This window comes from Mustela putorius, unplaced genomic scaffold, assembly GCF_011764305.1.
Source record: "Mustela putorius furo isolate JIRA1106 unplaced genomic scaffold, ASM1176430v1.1 tig00003845_pilon_pilon_pilon, whole genome shotgun sequence".
NCBI lineage: Eukaryota > Metazoa > Chordata > Mammalia > Carnivora > Mustelidae > Mustela > Mustela putorius.
This window is the reverse complement of record NW_025421998.1, coordinates 95,674,735-95,695,596: the sequence shown is the minus strand read 5'-3', so window position 1 is coordinate 95,695,596 and position 20,862 is coordinate 95,674,735. Positions and strand designations below refer to the sequence as shown.

Here is a 20,862-nt window from a genome sequence, read left to right as displayed (position 1 = left end):
TGTGGTGCAGTACCCAAGACAGGCCTGCTACCCTCCTTCCCTTCCAAATACAACTCTTAAAGGGAAACCCCATTTAGGTTGCATGGGGCTCTTTGTGATAGGAGGAGGGGATTTATAAAGCTCTCTGCCTGAGTTACAGGTTGTGCCTTCTGCTTTAGAGGTGTCTTGATTTCCAGCAAGCTGAAAGAGGCCAGAGTTGGCACAGAGGAGAGAAAGCAGAAGCCATGGAAGGAAAACCAAGGATGAAGAGAGGGAGAGAAATAAAAGGGATCTCCCCACCCTACCCCACCCCCCTTCAGGCTGTGTTCCTCTGCAGTCCCCACGCTGGAGTAGCAAACAGGGATTCCGGCATAAACAGGAAGCATTCGGTTAAAAAGTCAAGTGTTGGAGTCATGGAGATAGCTGGTTAAAGTGGGAACAGAACCAGCTGCAAAGTTCAAAGAACCCCACAGAGAAGGAAATCAACTTTTTTAGTAGATAAATGCGCAGCTGATGAAAAAATGCATTTTAGGTGAGATATGATCAGTTGAGCAATCCATTAATGTATATACTCCATCATTTAAAGTGTGTTTACTTGCTTGTTTGAAGTTCTATTACCTGTGGTATTTTAAAGATTTTATTTATTTATTTGACAGAGAGAGATAACAAGTAGGCAGAGAGGCAGGCAGAGAGAGAGAGAGGAGGAAGCAGGCAGAGCCCGATGCGGGACTCGATCCCAGGACCCTGAGATCATGACCTGAGCCGAAGGCAGCGGCTTAACCCACTGAGCCACCCAGGCGCCCCTACCTGTGGTATTTTGAACTGTAACAGTAATATATACAACAATTCAAAGGATGCAGACCTGGTTAAGGAGAAAGAATACTGTTCACCTCTTCCCTTGCTAATGCAGTTAATGTTGGCATGTTGAAATATGGCCTCCATAGATTTTTCTCTTGTGTATAAAATTCTGGTCCTTAACAGGCTTGTATATTTCTGGAACTTAAGAATGTGGACTCAGTACAAGATTTTCGGGGTTTGAATCCAGGATCCACTACTCACACTTATGTGACTTGAGCAAGTAACACATTCTCTGGCCATCACATTTTTTGTTTTGTTTGCTGTTTCCCACCTATAAAATAGATAGTGATTGTACAAACTCACAGGTTTTTTTGTCAGGAGTAAATACTTTATGAAAGAAACTTGTAATAAGCAGTGTATTGTGATTACTCCTACTAAAATTACTAGTACTATTGTTATTGTCTTTATCCCTACAAAAATGGGCTTGTGTCCTAAAATTACAATGATGTGAGGTTTCTACTTAAAGTATATCAAGGGTTGTCTACATAGATGCAAAACAGATTTAACTCATTCTTTGTAATAGTGATGTGATATTCTATGATCCAGATTATCTTCCTTTATCCAAACATTCTCCCTTGCAGATGTTGGCTTGCCATGCATGCACCGTTGGTATCAGGCCGAGGCTGGATTACAGTCTCACTTGTGGAGCAGGACAGGGGAAACTGAGTGTTCCTTACCAAACCCTGGCAGGTAGAAGGAGGCAACTCCATAGGAAAAGCCCTCTTCATTCTGGTGCCCTACTTTTCAAATCTCCAGGCCAATTGCTCATCCCTCTGTCACTTTTCCACAGACAGCTCCCCCATGAACTAGCTTGAAATATAGTTGGTGAGACAAAAAATGTGAGTTCTCTGCTCTGAGTGTTTCTGGAGTACCAGCCCTGGCAGTGACTAGGGCCCGGAGAGGAGGGGTCTGATGGGCAGCTCTTTAGGGTGTAGGTATGCGTGGCTGGCTGAGGACTATGCCCCAGGGTCTTATGTTGTAACACTAGGCTGTGGGGTGGGGTAGCATGCAGAAGTGGGATAGGTATGGCTTTGGGTTAGAGAGATGCACCCACAGAAATCATAGATGGTTCTGGAAAATATTCCTTGTCACCTATCTGTCTCCAATTGTAGTTTTGTGTGGCAGTGAGCCTCCTTGTACATATGTCTTCAATCCTGCGGCTCTTGTTTCTGTATGAAAGGTAATCAGAAAAGGGATTACTGGTCCGAGGATCTCACCTCTGAAGTGGGGCTGCCTACTGTTGATTACCGTCAGTGTCTTGGTCCTTCCAGCAAATTGTGGTCACATCCTCCTGGCCTTTTGGACATTGGGCATTATTATCTGCCTTTATCTAATTCACCTTCTCTTCCTCCTTTTCCTTCCTCCTTTTTGATAATCTTATAGGCAACATCATGCATTCTATTTTCAATTGTCTGACTAGTGAAATTGAGCATATTTTCATAGACTAATTGGCCATTTAAATTTCCTCTTCTATGAATAACTTCTCTTAGAAGGGTAGGATTTCAACAGGTAGAAAGAGGTGGGAGAGGGAACAGGAAGGAAAGAGCATGAAAAGAGACTCTAAAATGAAAGCAGGCCATGTCCAGGGATGCCAAGTGTTCTGGAAGCTGCGGAGAGGTTAGGTAGCCAAAGACATGGCTGGAAAATGTTAGGAGCAGCCAGCCCTGAAGACCTCAAACCCCAAGATGAAGGTGTCAGATTTAGCCCTGTGGGGAAAAGCAAAGCTCTGGGAGGGGGTTCTCTTCTGGGAAATAATACTATCAGCGGCTTTAGAAGACTAGAGGCAAGATCAGGCCCTGGTGACTCAGAAACTGGGTCAGTTTAGTCGAGGAATGAATTACTGAGCATCTGAACTAGGTTCCTGGCACTATGGTTGGAAACCATGTACGATGACATTGACGGGACTGTGACCAGCTGGACATGGGACAGGAGGGAGAAGGGCACTACTGTGACTCTGTGCAGTTTGCTGTCCTGGCTATTTGTGGACACCAGGAAGAGCAGGGAAAGGACAAGCTCTTGTGAACCAGCCGCCTGTTCTATCATGTCAAAACTTCTCTGAGGTCAATGTCACCCTCTGTAGCAGCTAGGGACATTGAGCTCATGTAATGTGCCTAAGAGGAGCTAGTTTGGAAGGAAAAGACTAAATTTAAGACTTCTTTAGTTTTAGAGACCACTGCAGTGGTAGAGTGCTCTGTCAGGAGGGATCATGAGTTTATTCATTACCTCAGAACCAGGGCCTTTTCATCTCTACCTGAGGAAGGCTCAGTGCCTGTGCCCAGGACTTTCTCAAGGACCCATGGAAACACTTGAGAACTAAATGTAATCATAATTAATATTACTGTTAGCACTGGCTCCAAAATGTGAAAACTATAAAATCGGAATCATTAAATTTTTAGCTTAGTATTTACAACATCTATTAGGTTTGGCTTTTGCTCACTTTATAAGAATTCTCTATGGGATGCCTGGCTGGCTCAGTTGGTTGAGCATTTGACTCTTGGTTTCGGGTCTAGGTCGTGATCTCATGGGTCATGAGACTGAGCCCCACGTTCGGCTTTGTATTCAGCTGGGAATCTGCTTGAGGATTCTCTCCCTCTGCCCCTCCCCCCACTCACTCGCTCACTCTCTGTAAAATAAAATAAATCTTAAAAAAAAAAAAAGAATTCTCTCTTATGCACATTTGCAAGTTAAATAGCTTACTCTTACCAAATAATTATATGTAAATACACACACACACACACATACACACTCATATATATAATGAATAATTGAGAGATATTTAACCTGTTATTTCCTTTAATCCTTGGGACAACCTTATGTGCTAGACACTTTTGTCCCTACTTAATGAATGAGGAAGTGATGTCTGAGATGTGTTGCCCTATCTCACAGTTAGTAAGCAAACAAAGCTAAGATTCAGGCCCAGATAGCCTCCCTCCAGAGCCTGAGCTTGTAACTGCTTTGCCTATTATCTTGGGAACAAACATATTTTCTGACGATTAATAGATAGATGTTAAGAACCAAAGATAAACACAAGAAATACCTGAATTTTCAGAAGAGGTCAGGGAAGGATAGAAAGTGAATGGGTCAGCAGGTTGAAGATGATGACGTTGGCTCTGGCCATAACGTTACGGGCGGTGAGAGTCTCAGGGAACAGGACAGCAGTATTGGCCGGTGCCCCTGAGTTGTCAGTGAGAACGCCAACCACTAGATGTCCCAATTATGAAAACACATCTGCTCTCGGGGGAACTGTTTCAGTAAAGTGAACATAGTGGAGGACAGACATCAAGCATCTGAGCAGGGAGCTCCTGGTAAAGAAGCGGAGGATTTATGTGAGGTCACATCCATAGACATACACACCTTTCTCCAGGTACAAGGTACAAGGAAGAAGAATCTGCCATAATTCCTAGCTGATGGAGACCTGGATTCAAGCCACAGAGGACCTATTTTTTCCCCTTCCCCAACCTATGATTGCGACCAAAGAAGATCCTTTGAGGACCCAGACCTTCTAGACCAATATTCTGGGATTCCACAAGCTGGGATGAATAAGATCAACGTGGTTGCTGAGGGGGACAAGGGGCAGCATGAGGCACCACTGTGTTAGTTTCTGGTGGCTGCTGTAACATATCACCACAAATTGGGTGACTTAAAACAGAAATATGCTTCTCTCACAGTCGTAGGGGCAGAGAAGTTTGAAGTCCAGGTGTTAGCAAGGCATTCTTTCTGGAAATTCTGAAGGAAAATCTGTCCTACACCTCTTCCAGAGCTTCTGGAGCTCACCAGCAACCTCTGGCCTCCCTTGGCATATAGACACATCACTCCAGTTTCTCTTAGCGTTCTCCCCTGTGTGTCTCTGTCTGTGTCCAGATGTTTCTTAAAAGATACCAGTCATTAAATCAGGGCTCATTCAAATACAGCATGACCTCATCTTAACTTGATTTTACCTGCAAGGACACTATTTTCCAAATAAGGTTGCATTCACAGGTACTAGAGGTGGATTTACAGGTAACTCTTTGGGGGCACAATACTGCCCACATTCTCCACTTCTGTTTGTTTCCTTCTGCAATGGAAAAGTGTCAAGCTCTTTCCGTTTGGCCGCAAGAGTTTAGGAGGACTGGGAAGGGTGTGATGAGGTCTCCAGGGTTGGATACCTTGACACCCCTGGTTAGTCCCTGAGTCAGTTGACAGAGTCTGTCTCCTTTGCGTCACGGGAAGAATTGCCCCTGCTAGGGGAGAAGTGAACCATTTGGCTCCTTTGTTTATTTGTTTATCTATTCTTTACCAAACTGAGTCTTTGCTTTCCTCTTACAGAAGTCGATCCAGCCATGGCGACTCCCTCTGCTGCCTTTGAGGCCCTTATGAATGGAGTGACAAGCTGGGATGTCCCTGAAGATGCCATCCCATGTGAATTGCTTCTAATTGGAGAGGCCTCCTTCCCAGTGATGGTGAATGACATGGGCCAGGTTCTCATTGCTGCCTCTTCCTATGGCCGAGGTCGCCTGGTGGTGGTGTCCCATGAGGACTACTTGGTAGAGGCCCAGCTCACTACCTTTCTCCTCAATGCAGTGGGTTGGCTCTGTTCTTCCCCTGGGGCTCCCATTGGTGTACACCCATCCCTGGCACCCCTGGCCAAAATCCTTGAGGGATCTGGGGTGGAGGCGAAGATTGAGCCAGAAGTGAAAGACTCCCTCGGGGTTTACTGCATTGATGCCTATAATGAAACCATGACGGAAAAGTTGGTCAAGTTTATGAAACGTGGAGGGGGCTTGCTCATTGGAGGCCAGGCCTGGGACTGGGCCAACCAGGGCGACGACGAAAGGGTGCTTTTCACATTCCCTGGCAACCTCGTGACCAGTGTGGCCGGCGTGTACTTCACCGACAACAAAGGGGACACAAGTTTCTTTAAAGTCTCCAAGAAGATGCCCAAGATCCCAGTCTTAGTTAGGTGAGTGCACTACCCCAGTGGGGATTTGGTCCCACATTAAAAAAGACATGGTTCTTGTCTTTAGGTTGCTCCCAAGCTAACAGACGAGCCCTTGGCACTTAGGCATGGATTCCCCCTAAATCAAGCAGAGTTTACCCATAATCAAACAGATCACCCTGCATCAATTAAGGTCCCCATTGTTGCTGCCTCCCCAGACTAGAGCACTTAGCTCTTTGAACAGAGAAACTTCTTAGTGACCTTTATGTTCCCTGGCATCTAGCTTAAAATATATTGCTGAATCCCAGAACTGGTGTTGCTATTCCAGGGTCACAGCAGAAGTTTGCTTTGAAATGAAATGTGAGGAAAACGAAAACAGACATAAAGGGACCCCATAAGACAAAGTCTAAAGAGCTGTGAAAAAGGCTTTGAAATGTCTAGCCAGATGGGATTGGGATGGAGATAAGAACTAGAAGATTCAGAAGGTGATAGAGAAGAAAAGATGGCATGAGTTGTTTGTGCTAAATCTAGGAGTTAGGGGAGGATTTTACATCTGCAGGCAAAAGACCTGATGTTGGAGAATGAGGGAGACAGGTGATGGGTATAGAGGCAGGCTACATGGAAGTTCTGTAGGAGCACTGCCCAGTCTGTTCTGTTCACAGTGTACTCCAGTATCTCACACAGTGCTGAACGTGGAACAAGTGAGTAGGTGCTCAGGAAACACTTGTTGGCTGATGACTGGATGGATGAATGGGGGAGATAAGAGCTGGAGTATAGGAAGTGTACCAGTCCATGCCCTATTGTATGTTAAAACTCACAGCATCCCTAGAGTAGAGAGCTTTGGAATTTCTGATTGGCGAGAGCAGAGTAAAGCAGGATTGGGTGAGAAAGGGATTTCAGGGTCCGTATAGACACACAGAGAATGGGCCATGGCCTCTTCTTGGCATGGGACATTTGAAAGAAAACCCCACATGTGGAATGAGGAAAGACACACTTGTTCTGAGGCATAGTGATTGTGCCTCAGTTGCGATAGTGATTGACCAAACTGATCAAATTTTCAGCTTACCAGTGATCTTCATCCTAAGGAATAGAGAGGTAAGACCTGACCGTAATTCTCTTTCTAAACAATCTAACCCCCCTATTTGTATTCACAGATGTTTTTCTCTACCAAAACCATACCTCTTTTTTCTTTGGTTATATCTAAATCATCTCTCGTCATGAATGATTCTCAACTTGGGGGGTTAGGCTGTACGTGTGTGTATGTGTACTCATATATATGTGTGCACACATGTAAAATCACCTTGAAGACTAATGTCTGAGAAAAAAAATCAGAGTTTATAAGGGAAGTTTGCAGACTCTGTTGTGGAAATTGTGGGTTATCAGTATTGGTTATTTACTAGGTAAGACTGCATCACAACTCTCGACTGTCTTTGCTTATACAGCTAGATATAGCATAGCATTGCCCATAATTAGGTGGGTCATTTTTTGACTTGTGGATGGATTGAAGATGGCAGTAGTGATTTTCCTGAGCTGACTGGCTGACAGAAGTATGGAGTAAAAAGTAAAAGGCAAAAGAGGATGTGTGTGTGTGTGTGTGAGAGAGAGAGAGAGAGAGAGAGAGAGAGAGAAATGTGAAATACTGATCAAATGCATGGATTGAGATTAGTATGGAAAAAGAGAAAACAAAAAAACCCTCTCCTCCTTACCCCAGGGAGAGAGAGAGAGAGAAATGTGAAATACTGATCAAATGCATGGGTTGAGATTAGTATGGAAAAAGAGAAAACAAAAAACCCTCTCTTCCTTACCCCATAGTTTTAATATTCACTCTCACTGGGGCACCTGGGTGGGTCAATGGGTCAAGCATCTGCCTTCAGCTCAGGTCATGATCCTGGGACATCAAGCCCTGCACTGGCTTCTTGCTCAGAAAGGAGCATGCTTCTTTCTCTCCCTCTGCTCTACCCCCGAGCTGTGCTCTCTTCTTCTGTCCCTCTCTCAAATGAATAAATAAAATCTTAAAAAAAAAAAAAAATTCGCTCTCACATAGCCAAAGCTGAAATGTAGACATTGAGCGATCTTTCTCCCACCTGATATTGTGGTTGCCAAACTGTATATCAAAATCCGTAATTATAAACCTAAATCAAGTGATTTTACTTTATGTGAATTAGGCCTTAATAAACCTTTAATATGTCTTTTAGTAGGACTTCTAAAAAGAATCAGATAGATTCATATACAAGGATATGCAATTCAGCATTATTTGTAATAGGGAAGAATAGTATATCTAAATAAATTATAGATTTAATAACCAACCATTCAAACTATGTTTCCAAGAATAATTAAGGCATGAAAAAAATCTTATAGGGGGTATTATTAAATGAAATAAAATAGGATGGTAATCTGTTGTTCAGTATGTTCCTACTTTTTGGTCAAAAAATACAGCTATGTGCAGAAAATATTATAGAAGGAAAGGGTCAAAATATCATTAATGGGTAGAACTCTGGGTCATGGAATAATGGTAGATGATTTTTACTTTTAAACTTTTACTTTCCAGACTTTCTATGAAATTTTATTAATAAGGTGTATATTTCATTAAGTCAGTTCACATTTAGGAACACTAAGACAAAAAAACAATTCATGTCATATTAAACACCTTCCAATCTGTCAATGCATAAATACTTTTTATGACATAAACAGAAAACGTAAAACCAAATTTAACTCTCCAAATGATTCACTTTTTGTCACTTACCTTTTTAAAAACTCTGATATACATATGAATATGTCTATGTGTGTATGTGTTACCAATTGCCAATACTTTTGAATTATGATTCTTCTTTTAAACCATTTTTCAATATTTTTCAATATCTCCTATTTTTTAAAAAAAGTAATAGGTCATAAACACACAACATAACTCTTCATTTTTACATATTATTTTCCCCATTCATCCATATTTTACATTGTTATCATCTTAGTATACATACTATTTTGAATTCCACTCACAAATATTTTTCATTCTATATAATCTTCCAAGTTATATTTGACTCACTTCATGAGAATGCCTCATTTATCATTTGCCTGCTGTTGAGCATTTGGATCTTTCTCCACTCTTGTAATAGGTAGTACTATACAGAATAACTTCAGAATGTTTTAGAAACATTAGACAATGCAAGATACCAGGATGCTTTTATTAGAATTCAGGAAGGAAGATTATTTCCATCACATGCTTAGCAAAGTTCAGATTGAAAACCCCTATGGATTTAGTTACTCTGTCAAAGGATCTTATTTATTTTTAAACCCTCATTTAAACATGAGAGCATGAATTAAGATAACTTTATTAGACAGATTATCTTATTACTTGCATATTTCTTACTAAATTCTAAATAAGATCTTGGGATCCTCTCACCCTTCTAAGAGTAAAGTGTGGCAGATCTTACCAAGATGAATCAAATTTTTATCAGAGGAAGTCCACTTTATGATCAGAAAAACAAATCCCTAAGTAATAAAACCATATGATCTTTTAGCCTGGTGAGAATACCGACAGATGTTAGGACATGAGTCTCCTACTTGCTGCCCTCACTTCCTGCCTGAAAAGTGTCATCATCTGCATTTAGAATGCTAGTCTCCATGCCCTCTGCAAGACCAAACCACCTGTAGTCTGTTTCCCAGGTGATTTCTACTCTCTTATCATCTTCATCCTCAGTGTCTCTACTGTGCCTCCAGCTCTGAGGTCAATGGTGTTGCACTTTATGTGCAGAAGGAGACTCACCTTCTATTAAGTATTCATTTGACAAAACACTGGGTCCATTGATATAAACTACCCACAATCTCATTGCAGGACTCAGGATTCATATCATCTGGAAAAAGCACAGATTTTAGAGAAGGACAGCTTTAGTAAGTTTCCGAGCTCTGTCTGATACATGCTGTATAACCCGGTGTCACAGTCACCCTCCCTAAGCCTCATCTCTGAAGTGGGATTAATAATGGCTACCTTTCAGGATGGTTGTGAGGATTCAATGAATTAAGAAACACCCTCAAATACCTAGAACACTTTAATTATTTCCACATCCAGCCTATGGTACATAAGAGTATGATGTCCTGAATATCATTCCCAATCATTGACGCTTACCTAGCATTCATCATTATGGTCGTTTATGTTGTCCCAGTTGTATTAAGTATTGGCATGTTAACTCCTGTTTTTACCTACTTCCTCCGCCAAACCGAGACAGCATCATCATGACTCACTGCCACATTTTACCTCTTCGTACATTTAATAAAACAGGTACCAGAGACCAAATTGGCTCCACCAATTAGACATGTGATGCAGATAAAATTTGTCAGTTGGTCAATCTTAGGGAGGTTTTACAAGAATCAACCCGAATAGTTTTTCTAATCCTCTATGCAATAATAGTCCTTTGTCTCATTTTTACCCAAATCTCGGGCTTCTATTAAAGAGTTTCAACTCTGTATTTTGTTCATCCATTTATATAGCCAGTATTTACAGAGTATATTCTATATCCCAGGCATTATTTCTTATGTCAAGAAAATAATTTCCAAAGACCTGAGAATGAAAAGCACATAAACATCTCTTGTACTCAGACCTGGAAGGAATTACAAAAACTGAACAACTGTTGTAGGAAGAGGGCTGTGATACTGAGTTTCACTGGAATCTGGAAACCCGGGATCTTACTCCCAGTAAATGCAGCATGACCTTGGCATATCCTTCCACCTCTTTTTCCCTCTAAATGGAAAGTGCTGGAGTGAACATCCTTGTCCTCCTTTTGACTATATATCATTGAGACTGGTTTTCCATCTACAGTGATTCCCATCTATACTGAAAGTCATCAGAGGTGCATAGAGAAGAATGTTGTACAAATGGTCATACCCTGAAATGTCTGCATGCTCCAAATTCCTCGGCTTGAAAACACCCCTGTGAAACCTGAATTGATGAACATTACACATTGATAACAATTTATACTGTCTTCATTTTGAAAGATCTTAAGAGGATATTACACACACAAAGACTTTGAATTCCAGATCATTAAAATTTCAGAATTTTGAAAATTGAGTAATCTACTTGAAATTAATTCAAATGAAGCAAGAAAACTATCAGTTTATGGAAGATAATCATGACTATGTCTTCCCAAGCAGTTTGGAAAGCCAAAATATCGAAGTGGATATTAATAATAAGCTTATTTATAACAAGGATCCACAAATTGTTGGAGGTCATTGCTTGTTACATGTTAGGGATTTTCAGAATGCTAACTATAGAATTTTATGTCAGGATCATGGCCAGGCATTGAGGGGGGTGGTAAACAGTGCCCTAACTCCTACTCGACCCTTCTCACTTCATGCTTAATTATGTAGACTAAAATTGCATTAGCTGGTTCTCAAAAAATAAGAAGTTTTAGAGAGCAAGTCCAAGTGGGAAGATAGGGCACTTCAGAAGAGTAATTGCTAAATCACAATTCAGATTTCTCTGCCTTTTTATGAACAGTTTCCGTTCTTCAGTTTCAAAATACATGCTTGTAGTGCTTGCTTTGGCAGCATATATATCAAAATACATGCTTGTTGAAAAAGAACTGAAATAATCCATAAGTATGCAAAGTAAAAAGTAAAACAGCTTCATCTCCACCTCTCCCTCTGCCTGCACTAATTCATTCTTTTCCCCAAAGTTTGGACTCTATCTTTTCTTCCATTTGTGTGTGTGTGTGTGTGTGTGTGTGTGTGTGCGCATGTGTGTGTGTTTGTAAGTGGGAGGGGGTGGTAGAGTTGGGGAAGCAGAAAGAGAAACAGAGAGAGATCTGCAACTTGATTTTTCACTTCATGTATCTTGAACATTTTTCCATGTGCACCTGATAAACATACATCATCTTCCAGAATAGCTATAGAGCATTTCACAGTTGGATTTTTTTCATAAGTTACTTAACCATTTACCTATTAGTATACAATAAAGTTATTTTCTAATATATCTTGAATATCTAAATATTTATAAGTTAAAAAATACATGAGTACCCTACAAGTCAAAAAAGAAATTACAAAGGAAATTAGAAAATATTTTAACCTGAATAAAAATGAAAACACAACATGTCAAAATTTGTGTAATGCAGTTAAAGTCGTGCTTAAAGAGAAAAGTATGCCTTATATAAATGCTTTTATTAGAAATTATTAAAGTTTAAATTCAGTGACATATGTTTTCAATATCAGGAAGCTAAACAAAAATGAAAACCTCACCCAAAATTTGTGGAAAGAGTAAGAAGATGATAAAGATGAGAGCTGGATTCAATGAAACAGGAAATAGAAAATAATAAGGAAAATTAGTAAAATCAAAAGCTGGTTAGTTGAAAAAAATCAAAAGTGATAAATCTCTCTATATAATGATCACAAAATCAAGACAAATTATGCAAATGAAAAATTCTAGGAATGGAATATGGTTGATTAATACAGATCCTACATTCAGTAAAGGATAATAAAAGAATACTATAATTGTATGCCAATGAATCTGACAACTTAAATGAAATGGACAAATTTCCAGAGAGAGACAAACTACTAAAATTGACACAAAAAGAAACAGAAAATATATGTTAAATGAGTTGGAATTGTATTTTAAAACATCCCAATACTAAATACAATGTGGTTTCCCGGTTTGGATCTTGGAAAATGTTGGTGGGAAAACTGATGAAATCTGTCTAACATTTGGAGTTTATAGCATTTTACCAGTTTTAACTTCTCAGTTTTGGCAAACATACCACGATTGTTAACATGCTAACATTAGGAAAACTGGGTGAAGGGCTTATATAACTTGGTACTATATTTGCAATTTTTGTTTTTTTAAAATCTTAAAATAAAAATTTTATTTAAAATCAACAACAATGAAAAAAAAGTCCCAATAAGGAACACTTCACATCTAGATAGCTTCACTGATGCATTATATCAAACATTCAAAGAACAAATAATACTAACCCAACATAAAGCATTAAAGAAAATAGAAAAGGAGGAAAATTTTTGCAACTTGATTTATTAAACCAGTATTTCTCTGATGCCAAAGCCCGAGAAAGACACTGCAAGAAAACTAAAGAACAATATCCTTCAGGAACAAAGAAGCAAACATTTTTAGTAAAATATTGTAAAAAGAATTAAAGCCACTTTGGAAAACAGTGTGAAGGTTCCTTAAGAAATTAAAAATAGAGCTAACCTATGACCCTGCAATTGCACTACTGGGTATTTACCCCAAAGATGCAGATGTAGTAAAAAGAAGGGCATCTGTACCCCAGCGTTTATAGCAGCAATTGCCAAACTGTGAAAAGAGCCAAGATGCCCTTCAACAGACGAATGGATAAAGAAGATATGGTCCATCTATACAACGGAGTATTATGCCGCCATCAGAAAGGATGAATATCCAACTTTTGTATCAACGTGGATGGGACTAGAAGAGATTATTATGCTGAGTGAAATAAGTCAAGCAGAGAGAGTCAATTATCATTTGGTTTCACTTACTTGTGGAGCATAAGGAATAACACGAAGGACATTGGGAGATGGAGAGGAGAAGTGAGTTGGGGGAAATTGGAGGAGGAGATGAACCATGAGAGACTGTGGACTCTGAGAAACAACCTGAGGGTTTTGGAGGGGAGGGAGGTGAGGTTTGGGTGAGCCTGGTGGTGGGTATTATGGAGGGCACATATTGCATGGAGCACTGGGTGTGATGCATAAACAATGAATCTTGGAACACTGAAAAAAAATTACAAAAAAAAAAGAAAAAAAGAATTAAAGGGATCTATAGAAGGGTTACTACATCATGATCAAGTATGGCTTAACCTAGAAATACATGGCTGTTTTAACATTCTAACATGGAAGTAATTCACCAAATTAACAGAATGAATGAGAAAACCATATAATTCAATACATGAACACACACACACATACACAAACAAGCATTTGGCAGCATTCAATACCAAATCATGACAATATCTTATTTAGAAATAAAAAGGAACTTCTACCATATGATGAGCCATTTTTGAAAAATCTATAAGAACTTGCTTAATGGTGAAATATCCTAAGGTTGAAAACAAGACAAGACAAGGAAGGATACCTGCTCTCACTGCTGTTATTCAGCATTGTACCAAAGGTCCCAACCAGTGCAGTAAGGCAAGTTAAAAAAAAAAAAAAAAAAGGCACAGAGATGAGAAACTAAGAAGTAAACCTATGTCTATTTGCAGAAAACATCATCATCTATGTAAAAAAATTCCTTAAAACTATTAAAAAATGCTATAATTGAAATTAGCAAGGTTGCAGGATACAAGGTCAATATAGAAAGATCAACTACATTTTTTAAAAAGATTTTATTTATTTGATAGAGTGTGTGTGTGTGTGTGTGTGTGTGTGCACAAGCAGTGGGAACAGGAGAGGGAGAAGCAGGCTCCCCACCGAGTAGGGAGCCTTAATGCAGGGCTTGATCCCAGGACTCAAGGATCATGACCTGAGTCAAAGGCAGACACTTAACCAATGGAGCAACTCAGGTGACCCAATCAATTACATTTTAGTATACTAGCAGCCAAAAATTGGTAATTGAAATAAAAAAATACAGTATCAGTTAAAACAGGATACAAAATTGTGAAATACTAATGAAGTTAATAAAATATGTTACAAGACCCATACCCTGAAAACTATAAAATGTCACTGAAAGAAATTAAGACCTAAAGAAATGGAGAAATACACCACATTGATGAATCAGAACACTCAGTACTTTTAAGATGTCAGCTTTCCCTCAAATCACGTATAGATTCAATGCAATAATCCCAACCAAAGTTCAAATGGACTCTAAAATTAATGCAAATGAAAGGAACTAACATAACGCAATTTTAATGCTTATGAGAAAGCTAAAGTAATCAAAATCCTAGGGTATTGGTATAAGGATAGGGATACAGATCAATGAAACAGACTACACGATTCAGAAATAGACTCACAGATCCATGCTCAAATTATTTTTTCCAAAGGTGCCAAGGTAATTCTATGAGGAAAAGATAATCTTTTCAACTTATGGTTCTGGAGTAAATGGACACCCTTATGGAGAAAAAGTGAATCTTGATGTTTATCCCACTCCATACAAAACAAATAATTCAGAAGATCTGGACCAAAATGCAGAGACTAAAATTCAAAAACTTCAAATTTTTTGTTTGTTAAAAACTTCTAAATGAATGCACAGGAGAGATTATCTGTGACCTTAGGGTAGGCAAAGATGGCCTAGAGAGGACACAAAAAATACAAGAGCCATAAGGGAAAAGACTGACAAATTGAGCTTCACCAAAATTTTTTTTAATAACTTCTGCAATTCAATAGACAGTATTAAGAAAAAAAAAAGGCAGTCTACAGACTGGAAAAATTATTTGCAGTATTTATATCTGACAATGGACTTGCATTTAGAATACATAGAAAACTCTTACATCTCAATAAGAAGATAAACAATCTAGTAAAAAAAAAATATTTTAACATACTTTACAGAAGATAAATGATGAAAGGACAAAAAGCCCACGAAAAGATTCTTAACATCATTATCATCAGAGAAATGCAAATTAAAATCACAATTAGATACCACACACACACACACACACACACACACAGACACACACACACTAGAATTGTCCCTAAAATGACTCACAGAGTTCGCAAGAATGTGGAGCCATTGGAAATCTACTACATTGCTGTTGGGAGTGTACAATGATACAACTACTTTGGAAGACAGTTTGGCAATTTCTTATAAATGTAAACCTACTCTTATCATACTACTCAACCACCTCATTCCTAAGCATTTATCCAGAGGAAAGGAAAACATGTCCACACAAAAATTTTGTGTATGAATGTTCATGGTAGCGAGCCTCACACTGGAAGCTACTAACTAAATATTCATCAACAGATGAATGGATGAACAAAATGTGGGATGTCTATCTACCCAGCGGCATACTACTCAGCAATAAAAAGGAAGGGATTACTGATGGGTTTAATAACATGGATTGCTCTCAAAAATGTATTCTGAGTGGAAGAAGCCAAACATGAGAGGATATACTTTGTGATTCCATGTATATGAAACTTTAGAAAAGGCTGATCTCATTTACACTGAAAGCAAGCACGTCAGTGGTTGCCTGAGGACTGGATCGACTGAAATGGGACAAAAGGTAGTTTTCTGTGGTGATGGAAATGCTATATATTTTTATTGTGATTATATGAGTGTATAACTGTAACAAAATCTCATCAAGACATAGACTTTAAATAAATTTTAGGTGTCCGTGAAGTTGATTTTTCAAAATTGGCATGTTCAACACAGTATTAGAGGAGAACAAAGTTGGAGGATGGACACTATCTAAGGCTTACTATACAGCTACAGTAATCAAGAGTGGTATTTGTGAAAGAACAGACGAACTGAACAGAGTAGAGAGCCCAGAAATAGACACACATAAGTATGGTCATCTGATCTTTGACAAAGGAGGAAAGGTCATAAAATGGAGCAAAGGAAATCTTTAAAAATGATGATGGAGGACCTGGTGATTCACAGACCTGTACCACTGGGGATAAAAATACATGTTTATAAAAAATAAAAAATTATATTAAAAAAAAAATGATGATGGAGGGCGCCTGGATGGCTCAGTGGGTTAAGCCGCTGCCTTCAGCTCAGGTCATGATCTCAGAGTCCTGGGATCGAGTCCCGCATCGGGCTCTCTGCTCAGCAGAGAGCCTGCTTCCCTCTCTCTCTGCCTGCCTCTCCATCTACTTGTGATTTCTCTCTGTCAAATAAATAAATAAAATATTTTTAAAAAAATGATGATGGAACTGGATATCCACAAGCCAAAAAATGAATCTAGACACAGACCTTATAGTTTTCACAAAATAACTCAAAACAGATCACAGATATAAATGTAAAACAGAACTATAAAACTCCTAGTAGGTAACAGGAAGTAAGCCCTAGATGACCTTGAATATGGCTATGACTTTTTAGATATAATACCAAAGATCCATGAAAGAAATAATTATAGGCTGGGCTGCATTAAAATTTAAAACTTCTGCTCTGCAAAAGACAATGTCAAGAGAATAAGAAGCCACAGACTGGGAGGAAATTTTTGCAAAAGGCACATCTGATAAAAGATTATTATCCAAAATATACTAAGAAATCTTAAAATAATAATAAAACAATCCAATTAAAAATGTTCCAAATACCTTAACAGACACCTCACCAAGATGTACAGATGTCAGATAATCATATGAAAAGACATGCCACATCATGTGTCCTCAAGGAAATGCAAAATGAAACAACGAGATGTCAGTAAACTGAAAATTCAAAACACAGATACCACCAAATGCTGATGAGAATGTGGAGCCTCAGGAACTCTTCTTTCACTGCTGATGGGAATGCAAAACGGTACAGCCACTGCAAGACAGTTTAGCAGTTTCTGATAAAACTAAACTGCTCTTACTATAGGATCCAGCAATCACACTCCTTGCTATTTATGCAAATGAGTTACATCCACACAAAAACCTGCTTGTAGCAGTTTTGTTCATAACTGCAAAAACATGGAAACAACTAAGATGTCCTTCAGGAAGTGAATACATCTGTGGTATGTTCAGACAATAAAGTATTATTCAGTGCTAAAAAGAAATGAGCCAATAACCCAGGAACAGACAGGTAGGAACATTAAATGCCTGATTCCAACTAGATGATGTCTGGAAAAAGCAAAACTATGGAGACAGTAAAAAGATCAGTGGTTGCCAGGGGTGGGATGAGAAGATGAATAGGCAGAACACGGAGTATGTTTAGGGCAGTGAAGATACTCTGTGTGATACTGTAAGTATGGATACATGTCTGCCTTTGTCCAAACCCACAGGATGTACAACAGGAGTGCACTCCATCTATCATTATTACTTCGTTGGGGGTTGGTTTTCTCAGGTTATTTTGGTGCTTCTCTTTCATGCTGTTACTTTTCATCAAATATTTGCTGATTCTTGTTTATTTAAATGCTAAATGGCATTGAAATTCTAGGTTGATTATTATTGGTTATGGAAGTATATTTTCTCAGTAATAATTATCTCCGTATTTTCTCATAATCCCTATTCTTTTTTTCTTGATCTTTTTTTCACATATATGCAGTTACAGATTCTTCTGTGCTTATGGATTTCTGATCAGTCTGATTCCATTTGATTTATATTTTCAATAAATTGTCACTAACCCAGTTTACTGATTGTGCCCTTTTCACAACTCAGTGCAATCATGGATTTATTCTGATTTTAAAACTTCTGTTTCATTCCAGAAGAGAATGGGAAAGAAAAGTAAACAATCCAGTTCAGATTTTTTTAAATTTTTTATGAAGCAAAAAAAAATTTTATGAAGCAAAATCATTTTTTTATGAAACAAAAATTTCTCTTCCCCTGTACCAAAGTCATGGCTATTAGAAATAACATGGCTATTAGAAAACAGATGTTTTTGAGGGTGCCCCCGGCTCAGCATGAACAGGACCCAGGGTCATTGTCTAGATGATATGCTAGTGATTTGGTGTCTGGGCCTCAAGTTTGCCCATTCAGTATCACCCACCTTATCATAATAGGCTACTGTATAAACCTTGATGCCAGTGTATTCATCTAAAACATAGTAGCTTACCTTTTCACTGACTTGGTGGTCAAACAACTGATTGCATGAAATTTATAAACAGAACCCCTTATGAGAATTAAAACACATTTTCTTTTAATTTTGTATACAGGTACAAAGTAATAAAAATTTTAAAAATTAATATTTTTAAATTTAAAATCACCAAATTAAAGATAGACTGTGCAAGATGTTGCTTGAGAAATAGATACGTCACAGAACTAGAACATTCTACCTGACCTGGCCCCTGACTTCTTTGTGTAGGCAGATGATCATCAGAAGCGAGATTATCATCACAAGGTGGTTCAGTAAACTTGGAAACAGAGCAAGAAGAGCCAGCTAAATGATTTCAGTGGTTAGTGCTTCAAGGAGCAGGAGAGTCACTCGTAGGGTGATACCTTTGTCTTCAGGAAAGGATCATACCTCCTAAGCGCACCAGTCTCCCTTCAGTTAACTGGGGTTCTTGCAGCCACAGAGAACACAACACAGACACACAGTGATGCTATCTACGTGACTCCCATTGTCCAGTGTTCGCATGCACTGGCTTCTAGCTGTATGTTGCCAATGTTTACCTAACAAAAGTGGCATAGCCAGTTCTGGGATCTCCAGGCTTTAGAGGTCACTTTACCTCTTCCCCCCTAATGATCCCACTAGGTATCCAGGGCTGCATCTCCCATTTGGGGGATATGGGTGTCCTGAGGTCTTCTTACAGGGGTTTCGTGTCCACAGACAGACCCAAATGGACTGAGAAACACCTTAGAGCATGGATATGAGCCTCCTGTAAGCCATCCATGAACGGGTGGAGTTTGGGTGTAGATAGTCAATCCTTTGGGTTCAGGTAACAAGAAGGTCTCCACTAGAGTTGAAGCCAGCCAGCTCCCCTGCCCCACCTTTTGAAATAATAGTGATTCTTCAGTGGTGCCACCAACTCAGCCTTCTGTTGACTTGACTTGAAAACTGGCTGCATAAAATTTATAAATAATCTTTATAAGAATGAAAACATGATTACCCATTCAGTTATTTATATAATGCCCAAAAGGCTGAAATGAACACTTAAATGTAGAATAGCTAAGACATGATACTGGGTAAACACAGCAGGGCTTCCTATGAGATTTCCTTTGGAGGATTTGCATTCCAAGAAGGAGCAGAGCAGAATGGATGTCCCTCTGTCTTCCCTCAGAGCAGCCTGCACACCCAGTGGGGTCAGATGTGTCTACTTTGCTCTCCCAGCTCTCCCTCGAGAGCTAGAGGTGATTATATTAGTTAGTAAAGCTGACACTTGCTGTATGCCGGCAACTCTTCTCAGAGCTTTATGTGATAACTCCTTTAACAGAGAACACCTGTATCTTTTGCAGCTGTGAAGATGATCTCTCCGAGGACAGAGAGGAGCTCCTGCATGGGATTTCAGAGCTGGATATCAGCAACTCAGATTGCTTCCCCTCCCAGCTTCTTGTGCATGGGGCTCTAGCCTTTCCCCTGGGGTTAGATTCCTATCACGGCTGTGTCATAGCGGCTGCTCGCTATGGCCGGGGCCGGGTGGTTGTGACTGGCCACAAGGTATTATTCACCGTGGGAAAACTGGGCCCCTTTCTGCTCAATGCTGTTCGCTGGCTGGATGCAGGCCGCCGAGGCAAGATCGTGGTGCAGACGGAACTCAGGACACTGAGCGGCTTGCTCGCGGTCGGGGGCATAGACACCAGCATTGAGCCCCATCTGACCAGTGATGCAAGTGTCTATTGCTTTGAACCCGTGAGTGATGTGGGGGTCAAAGAGCTGCAGGAATTTGTAGCTGAGGGTGGGGGATTGTTTGTTGGAGCCCAGGCCTGGTGGTGGGCCTTCAAGAACCCTGGAGTGTCTCCTTTGGCTCGGTTCCCAGGAAACCTCCTCCTCAACCCCTTTGGCATCAGCATCACAAGCCAAAGCCTTAATCCAGGGCCCTTCCGTACGCCTAAAGCAGGGATAAGGACCTATCACTTCCGCACCACATTGGCCGAGTTCCAAGTCATAATGGGCAGGAAAAGAGGGAACGTGGAAAAGGGCTGGTTGGCCAAGCTGGGGCCAGACGGTGCAGCTTTCCTGCAGATCCCTGCCGACGAGATCCCTGCATATATGTCTGTGCATCGGCTCCTGAGGAAGCTGCTGAGTCGGTATCGGCTCCCAGTCGCAACCCGAGAAAACCCTGTTATCAATGACTGCTGCAGGGGGGCTATGCTTTCCCTGGCCACTGGCTTGGCCCATTCTGGAAGTGACCTCTCTCTGTTAGTGCCAGAAATTGAAGACATGTACAGCAGCCCCTATCTGCGCCCCTCGGAGTCTCCTATCACCGTTGAGGTCAACTGCAACAATCCAGGTACTGAATGGGGAGGGGACGAAGCGCTCAGTGTGGGGTGCCCTGGGGGTGGAGGGCTCAGCATGGGGGCTGCGGGAGTGGGGCCTGATGACTTCGTAAGGCCATCTCCACTCTTGGCCATGCACTTTCAAGGAGATGGGGGTG

General features: G+C 40.1%; 1 protein-coding gene and 1 long non-coding RNA gene across 6 annotated transcripts in view; one reads left to right on the top strand and one right to left on the bottom strand.

The window, feature by feature from the left end:
• Positions 1–20,862, bottom strand: part of LOC123387058 — a 45,377-nt gene that overhangs the window by 3,822 nt on the left and 20,693 nt on the right. For both annotated transcript variants that reach the window (XR_006601432.1, XR_006601433.1), the window contains exon 2: positions 9,513–9,600. This is a non-coding gene — a long non-coding RNA (uncharacterized LOC123387058). The remainder of the gene's footprint in view (positions 1–9,512; positions 9,601–20,862) is intronic.
• Positions 1–20,862, top strand: part of TCAF1 (TRPM8 channel associated factor 1) — a 44,980-nt gene that overhangs the window by 14,864 nt on the left and 9,254 nt on the right. For all 4 annotated transcript variants that reach the window (XM_004772065.3, XM_004772064.3, XM_013045651.2 and 1 more), the window contains exons 2-3: positions 5,143–5,776; positions 19,724–20,718. In XM_004772065.3, the coding sequence (XP_004772122.1) occupies positions 5,157–5,776; positions 19,724–20,718 (1,615 nt within the window). In that variant the 5' untranslated portion in view covers positions 5,143–5,156. The remainder of the gene's footprint in view (positions 1–5,142; positions 5,777–19,723; positions 20,719–20,862) is intronic.